General features: G+C 28.4%; 2 protein-coding genes across 2 annotated transcripts; both read right to left on the bottom strand.

The window, feature by feature from the left end:
- Positions 1 to 3,319: 3,319 nt before the first annotated feature.
- Positions 3,320 to 4,018, bottom strand: LOC123291522 (zinc finger protein 84-like). Its single transcript, XM_044871836.1, has 2 exons — positions 3,494 to 4,018; positions 3,320 to 3,382 (listed from the first exon to the last, which is right to left on the bottom strand). The coding sequence occupies exons 1-2, from the start codon at positions 4,016 to 4,018 to the stop codon at positions 3,320 to 3,322; spliced, it is 588 nt and encodes a 195-aa protein (XP_044727771.1).
- An 852-nt stretch (positions 4,019 to 4,870) lies between these two features.
- Positions 4,871 to 7,828, bottom strand: LOC123304427 (eukaryotic translation initiation factor 2 subunit 1). Its single transcript, XM_044886358.1, has 5 exons — positions 7,719 to 7,828; positions 7,079 to 7,552; positions 6,736 to 6,968; positions 5,203 to 5,318; positions 4,871 to 5,130 (listed from the first exon to the last, which is right to left on the bottom strand). Exons 2-5 carry the CDS (start codon positions 7,546 to 7,548, stop codon positions 4,948 to 4,950), a joined length of 1,002 nt encoding a protein of 333 aa, XP_044742293.1. The 5' UTR covers positions 7,549 to 7,552; positions 7,719 to 7,828; the 3' UTR covers positions 4,871 to 4,947.
- Between the last annotated feature and the right edge of the window lie 1,083 nt (positions 7,829 to 8,911).

Here is an 8,911-nt window from a genome sequence, read left to right as displayed (position 1 = left end):
CACCCTATAAGCCTTTAACGGCGCCGAACAACTAGTGGTCTGAATGATATTCAGTCATAGTGTTTAATTCTAATACAGCATTTAATGAACTGGATGGCTGATGGTTATACCATTCACACAATAAGTTAACCATTTGACAAAAAAGATGAAAAAAAATCACATTAGAAATTGTTTATTTATATAATTTAAAATATAACGTAAAATATAAGTTATATGAGATCAAATAGCGTAATTCATTAACAAAGTACACATGTTAGTAATTAAAATATTATTTGTTAACGCAAGTTCAACTTCCATGGCATTTGGATTCGCTAACTTCTTTTTTTTTTTTTAAATAAGCACATCTTGAATTATTATTGCGACATTGATTCACAGCCGGTTTACAACTACATTTTTGGAATGACTGGCCGCCAAAATGTAGCTAACTTGCACAAGTCTCTTTCAAAGAAATTGGACTTTCTGAAATTTCATCGACACAGTTTGTAGGTATTTGAGTACTGAAACTCTTGCCGTGAAAACCAGTTTTTAATAGTACCTACCATACTTGGTTCCTACTTTTTGTAACTATATTCTTCCATTGTACTTTTTTGCGTAAACGCAATCAAACTGTGAAAAACCCCAAGAATTTTGTTCCTTGCCGATGCCATATTGGCAGTGTGCGAGTTTCAGCGCCAGGTGACAGAAAGTGGAACTTAATTTAAATTGTTAGGCTAGGCAGGTAGTTAAACGTTATCGATCCAACATACAAATCACTTGCCTATCTCTGTGATTGGATGAGGGAATATTGGAAATATTTAGGCCACTAGTTGAACGGCTCTGTTTAGTATGAAGGCTGTCAATTGAACGCCTAATTAAGTTAGCTGTACTATATTCACAATATTTAAAATTTTATTAAATCTTTTTATCAACTTTTAAAAATGTATCAACATTTTACTAGATTTTCTTTTTTTTAATAAATAAGAAAATAATAATTATAATAATATATAAAATATTTTGTATATTTTTGTTTTTATCATATTTCTAACAAAAATATTAAATAGATAATTATTCATTTTTTTTAATATTTATAATATATATAGAACACATATAAGTTTCTTTTTCTGTAATATATCATAATATTTTCATTAATTAATTTAAATTGTGCATATTTATTAGGCAATAGTTTGTTTTTCTGGTGCAAAACAATACTCCTAAATTATTGTTGGCTATAGACTACACTTAAATATATTTTTCAATTATACATATTTTACAAAAGTTTTCAGGAATAATATGCAAATTGTGTTTCATTCAACTTTAATTTTTTCATAAGTATAAAGATAAACTTTTAGAGCCGGAGCCGTGTAAGTGCAGTTTTACTGCCACGGGCTCCAGGGCTATATGTATAGTGTATTGAAATTTGTAAAAGAAACCTCGTTTTTAAAATAGTTATAAAACTATTATTAAATGCAATTTAACGAAACTATCGATTAAAATATGGTTCAAAGTTTGATATGATCAATTATATAAAAAATGAACCCGCGAAAATCAACGCCCCTTTCTGGGGATCCACCACTGATTTTTCGATATCTATAAAAGCGAATTTCAAGAGAAATTATTTCCAAAGTAATTTTTTTTTTCACCACGAAATGAATAAACCTCTACACCGTAAAAAATATAACCATATATTTAATTACCAAAAAATTAAAATTTACTTAAGTTCGAAAGCTTATATGGTCTTCCTGAAAACTTCTAACAAGTATATTTATTATTTTAAATATAATTTATAAATAATTTATTTGTCTCCATCTACATAATCTTTTATATTTATTTCAATGAATAACACAGAAAATATTTTTTTTTATTTCTAAATTTTTGCTAACTTTCTCACAAAGATGAGAAATTTCTTTAAAATAATTAATAAAATATATCAAAAAAATAACGTATTAAAGTTTGAAAATCAAATTAAACCACGCATTTTAGCAACAGTTTAAATAGATTGACAAAATGGTCTTTTGGCACTAAATTTTTTTCTTTCTTGAGTATATGAGTTTTTTAAAAGAGTAGTTTCCAAGGACGGTTTCATAGAAGTTCTTTTTTCAATTATTTGCTATATTCATATTTCGAATTTCACTACTTATTTTCTAAGTCATAAGTAAATAGAAATTTAAAAGCTAGCCTAGTTAGTTAGTGATCTACGATTCATCCTGTTAAATCATCCCAATTTTTCAAATCCTCTGTAAATCAGTCACTACTTTTTTCTTTATCACTTATTTTAAAATATGTATAGTAATATTACTATATAGTAAAATTAAAAAGCTGAAACCTCCATTGGTAAGGTGACAGTTGGCTATAGAAAAAAACTATTCGCGTTAATCTTGAAATTATCGCATATGTCTATGAAGTAAAACTGTCATATATTTTATACCATGCGTTTAATTTACATCTTGGCATAGGTATCTCCGAGTATGACAGAGTGCATACGTTAAGCAATGCGTGTAAGAAAGAGGTGCTATAGGCTTTGGTTCCCTTTAAGCTGCACGATAGTTTTGCTGTGTGTGTTGTGTACAACTTAACGCATATCGAAGCTGCATGCAACTTATATTAAGAAAACATGTCTATAACACGTCTTTCTTGAGCGCATTGCTTAATGTATACATACGTACTCTCTCGTACTCGTGTTCAATGCATTATGCCAAGATGTAAATTAAACAACCAGTATAAGGTGGTGTTTTAATCACGGTAAAATATTGTCTTTAGAAATGACATCCAAGAAATGGTCACCATACCAGTGTTTGAACCAATATTAATTGTTACTTCGAATAAAATAAATCGAGAAAATAAATACTACACAGAGTGTAACTTAACAACTTCATTTTGCTATCTCCATTTTTCATCTACCAGGCTGAGAACACTCTATAAGAATTACTTATATAGTGTGTTCCTATTAATTAATATAATAACTCACCATACAACAAGGTGTAGCCTTAAGCATCCAGTCTTATGATTTATTCTTTACTTTATTTAGAGAAAAAAGCTCATGTTAAAAATATAACCTCGGAGTTCGTATTAAAAAAAAAAAAACAAAAAAAAACCGCGTGATTTGTTTGAGAAATAAAAAATTATCATGTGGAAAACATTTTGAACATATTTTTCCGAAACTGTGTATATGTGGCCGGGTGTGCCACATATTTTATAAGTGAAACAACCCGTAGCCCGAACGTATACGTATTATTTGGCAGGCATTTCTTCGATTTTTTCACAGAGAGAGAATTAATAGAGCTACAATCTTATAACTTGCATTTTTTGTTTTTATAAAACGTTCCAACTAAAAAGTTAAACCTTAATTTACTTCTTTCGAGTCCGTTGAATTCTCTTCAAAAGAATTATTATGTATTAATTGATGCTGTAACAAATGATTATTTCTCACAAAACATTTACTACATTTCTCACATTTAAAAACACGGCGATAATGTTCATTTCGATGCCGTTTTAAATTACAAATTTGTTTAAAAACTCGATCACAAATATCACATTTATAGGGTCGTTCTCCGGTGTGAACACGTTGATGTTTAAACACGCTGCTCGATTCACTAAATTTTTTATCGCACATTGTACATTGAAAAGGGCGTTCTCCAGTGTGGGTTCGTTCATGTGCAATTAAATTGCATTTTTTCTTAAATGCACGCTGGCAAAATTCACATTCGAAACGTTTTTTTAATGGATTTACAGTTACTATTTCTGTTTTATCCTGTGAACATTTTTCACTCATTGCATTGTAAAGATGAACGTTTGTTTCGCTTTTTTCTGGATTACCAGTAAGATATTTTTCCAGTAGGGAAAAATCGCATAAGTAATTTTGCATTTCTCCATTAATTTTATCATCTTTGTTGACAAAAAGTGTTAAGCTAAATGTACTACTCACTGTATTGTCGTAAAAATTTGATGGTGTTGTTACATTTTGGTAAGCATCACAGCTATCGTTTGTTGTGGAAATTTGTTCCGATGTGAAAAATTTTAACCCACAAATATCTTCTTCCATTTTCAAATATGCTTATATTATTATTATTTTTATTTAATAAATAATTTTAATTAGATTGCAACAAGTCACTTATTTTTTATTTTTGAAGTCTTTCCTTGAGTAGTTTGTATATGTCTACACCCTATAATCAATAATCCTACACATGCCTTCAAAAGTTAACTCTCAGCTTTTCATAGTTTTCATTATTAACAAATTATTTGTGTGAATTTTTTTTAAACAATATGGACAATAAATAATAGGGGAAAGTTGTTTGCGGATATTTAAATATGTTTGTAGATATGACTTCTTTGATTTCATCGATAGCAAATCGAAATAGATAATCGATAGCGTGTGTGGGAATTTTAATACACTTATGTCAGCTATGATTAAGAACAAGTATAACTTAATAAAAAATATAGCAATGTAACTATATTAAAATTCTTACACGAAATATCGAAATCGAGTTTTTTGCAAATGAATTTTTTATAAAATTGAGTATTGAACAAAAATCAAAATACTTTTATCAACTTTTCTTATTTTATTTGTTGGAAATTGTACAACCGACCATAACTTAATGGGGCGAAAGGTTAAACCGCTTAACACAAAACTAAGATATCCATGTTCGATTCCTCGGTTTTGTATATTTTCTATATTAATCAAAAATTATTCGACATGTATTTGACTATAAAGTGTACACCTTGGTTCCATTGCTAACTGAGCAGGCACATGACTTTTTGTATTATTTTATAATGTTTCTAGTATATTAAGCAAATCGACTTAGTCGATTTGATATTATTAAAGTTAATAAAATCAAATAAAAAAATTTTGTGTGCAGGATAATTTCATAAATAAATAGAGAAATTTTTCCAAATGAAAATTTTATCAAAAAATTTATTCATGTAAGTAATAATATTTCAATATAAATGTAAAATACAACTTAAAAGTTTCGTTTAATCTTCGTCTTCATCATTTTCATCCCCATGCGCATCACCATTTTGATGTTCACCATCATTATACACTTGTCCTTCTTCTTCTTCTTCGTCTTCGTCACCTGCAACTTCAGCATTTTCTTGTTCTAATCGTTCCATTTGTCGGGCTAACTCAGCTTCGTCTGTAGCAGTTACAACTTTAGGCTACAACAATAAAACAATATATTTAAAAAAAAACATGATTACATACAAATTATGATGATGTTCAAATCTTACCGCCATTTTAACAGTGAATACACCACCAAGTTTCGTGATTGTTTCTTTAATTATATCGATAGCATCTTGAAGTGCTTTTAAACCGTCTTGTTTTTCTGGTGTACTTGTTGTCATTACTGAAAAAGAATATATGATCAATCTAAAATATCATCGATTATAGAATTGTACCATGTCGAATGAGTAAAACACGTCTATATTTCGTTCCACAAAAAATCTCAATCGTCTAATATAATGACAACTAAAATTACTGTTCATTAAGGGCTGACATCCACATTCTTCAACATTCGCTTCTAAATTAAATTTTAGATCTCTTTATATAATAAAGAATAATAAGAGGTTAATAAATTGCCATCATGGTAGCAAGTGAAAGAGAAAATAAAGCTTATAACTGAGTGCACCTTTTTTTGTGATTTAAAAGGCAGTTATATTTCTTTTTTTTTCACCGTGATGGTTTTTATCCACGAAAAACTTATTTATTTCATTGTATAGCATTAGAGCATTACAATTTTTTTTCAATCATAAAAGCAAAATTTATTTCATTAAATTTAATTATTATTAATTTTCCTGTAATTATTTAACCTCTTCAAGTTGAAGAAAACTGATAAATCAAGAATTCCTTCAAAATTTCGTTTTTCATAAAAATTTTATTTAATATATAAGCGAATTTGGGCCTTTCAGTCATTTTGTAGGTTTTTTCAGATATTATATTTTTCTTTATTATCTTTTCTATTATATTTAAAAAAATACATAATTACATGATTTGGCAGATTTGTTGACTGATAATAAGTTACTCTGCTCAAGCTTTATTGGAGTTACTAGTTAAAAGTTATCGGCAAAAAATTGAACATGGGTACAACTTTTTGAACACCTACTGAATTTTTACTTGAGTACAAATATTTTGATAGCCCGATTGCTATAATAACAAGACAAACAATTGACTGAATTAATTGTTGAAATACCATGCATAGACAGAGTCGATTACGCAACGTTTGCTTTTTACGTCATGTAAGTAAAGAAAAATAGCCACTCTTAAACACAAAGTAAGAAGAGTATCTTTCTTCTCACTTCCTCAGTGAAAATATTAATAAGCAAATACCTACATACATAAAATAAATGTATACTTGATACATGTTTAATGCTCTAACCTAATTTCCTCCCTCGCGGGTAAACAGTGATGTTAACGAATAAATGTTTCAAACAAAAGTAGATAAGTTTTTTATAAGGAACATTTTTTATATTTAAACTTTCGTTCTATCTCTAACGGTGGACGAGACCTAATTTACCTTTATTGATCATTTACGAACTTAAATAAGACTTTTTATGTCCTGAACACGCTATAAAAATTTCAACTTGATAACTCTTTTCGTTTTTGAGTTATCATGACGACAGACGGAGAGACGAAAGGACAACCGGCAATGGTTTTTATGAAAACCTATACTAAAATTTTGTTCAGAGCATCAATATTTTTAAGCGTTACAAACTTAGTATACCTTTATATATTTCATATACACATGATATAAAAATTATACTAACCATATAAAGGTGGCGCAATTAAATTAATTTTAATAGGTAATTCTTCAGTTGAAAGAGCTAATCCGGACTTCAAAGCCGCTTTAACTGCATCAATTCCTTCATAGCCATAGCACGCGCATTCGATATCGGCGCGAATTTTAACTGCTTGCGATGTTAATTTTCGTTTAATATTATTTAACAATACTTCTTTAGTTTTCTCATCTAATCCACACTCGGCTAAGATTGTTGGATCTCTAAATACAAAAATATAGCATTTTGTTATGTATTTTTACCAAAATAAAAGCAATTTTAATTAAAAAATTTACTTTATTCGCTTAAGAACTCCTAAAACTTTAATACTTACAGAACAGCTTGTTTAAAGAAATCGTACGATGCACTAGGTTTTGCATTATGTTTTTCTTCTAAGAACCAGGCAGTTTTCTGGTATAATTCTTCTAATTGTGCATCATTTTCATAATGCAATAGCTCAGCTACATGCCTTAATATTGAGTTGACTGCTTTTGCTTTTGAAAAACGTTCTGTACATTTATCAACGTCTTCGGCAGAAACACGCCGTTTTGATAAATCAATATACCCTTTTTCTTTATCCACACGAATAACCACAACTGGTTCCGTTTTACCCACTCGAATTAACTTATTTATGGATCTAATACGCCTTCTAGACAACTCACTTAACAATATCATGCCTTCGATATTGTTATACTCCAACAAATGAACATATGCTCCCATTTCAGCAATGGATCGAACGTTTACCATGACTACATCATCCACTTCAGGATATTTTTCTTTGTAAAAACGACACGAAAGCGGCATTTTGCTAAAAAAAAATAAAACCATACTTATTAAAACATCCTGTAACCTAGTTTTGAGGTTAGATTTCATCATACTTCACGAAATACTTATTACTATTGAAATTTGTTAAGTTTCGCGGTAATATATCATTAAGTAAATATTATTCAATATTTATTTTTCATTTTACTTACATTTTATTTTATATTAAAATTGAAGCAAATTGCAGACGAAATTTCGTCACGCTTTCAATCAATAGAGAAGTCCGCAAAGGTACGAGTATGATATGAATGGAAAAGACGTTTCGATATTTATTTAAATACTAAGCAGAAAAAAATTTATTTTTTAAATAATGCTAATAAAATTAAAAATAAACTTAAATAATTGGGTTTATAAATATATAATTAATCTTTTTTATTTCAAAAAAATTCTTTTTCGAAACTGTTTAAGCTATATCATTTTAATCATAGACATAGTTAAGTGGTTTTTAACGGTACTCATTAATGCCTTTAAGGATTTAATTAATTCATATTTTTTTTAGATTTTGGGTTCGTGTAGGACATAGTGAAAAAATATTTAAGTATAGCATCACTTAGAGCCCAGGAAAAATCAAATCGAAAGTGTATAAACTTTCAAAAGTCAATTTAATTCATTCGTACTAAAACCATTAAATAAAAATTATTCGGGTTTTGGTATTTTACAGCTATTTATTCAAACGCTTAATTAATCAAAAAAAATTCGAATTCGACGTTTAAATTAGAAATTATTTTAAAATAGTAATTGCAAGTAAAATTATCTTTAGTCAAAAGCCACATTTTGACAACAAATGCTCTGGCCCATTAATTAAAAGTTTGTTTTTTATGAGAATAAGTTTTTAATAAACATATCGAGATGATTTAAAATAAAGAATAAATTAAATATAGGTAATATTTAAATTTTATTTCATTTACATGTACGGAAGATTACTATTTTGGTTCTTTTCACAGATCTGTTTTCAAAGTGTAGATGCTTTACAAAGATTAAAAATAAAGTTATTAAATATTTAATTTTTATAGACTTATGAAATATAGACCGATACTCAACGTAGTTATATATAAATAACCGAGAGAGCTTAGATATTACAGCTCTTTTTTTGTTATTTTACGTTGAAAATATAATCAAGTTGATAAGTATAGTAAAGTCGTAAGAAGTAGCTCAATTCATTCATAAGATAGGGGGAAGTTACGATGGGAAAGTTAAAGTTTTAAAAACTGTTCCGTAAAATTTAAGTCTTTTGCTGTCGAATGCAGAAAACTCGGGTCTTTCTAGCATGTTCAAGAGTGGGTAAAAATGAAAAAATCAGCTTTGCCCATAGTTAAAAGATTTAGGTTGATCTTAGCGTTAACAC

Source organism: Chrysoperla carnea, chromosome 1 (genome assembly GCF_905475395.1).
Source record: "Chrysoperla carnea chromosome 1, inChrCarn1.1, whole genome shotgun sequence".
NCBI lineage: Eukaryota > Metazoa > Arthropoda > Insecta > Neuroptera > Chrysopidae > Chrysoperla > Chrysoperla carnea.
The sequence above is the reverse complement of the archived record's forward strand: the minus strand, read 5'-3'. Positions and strand labels throughout refer to the sequence as shown.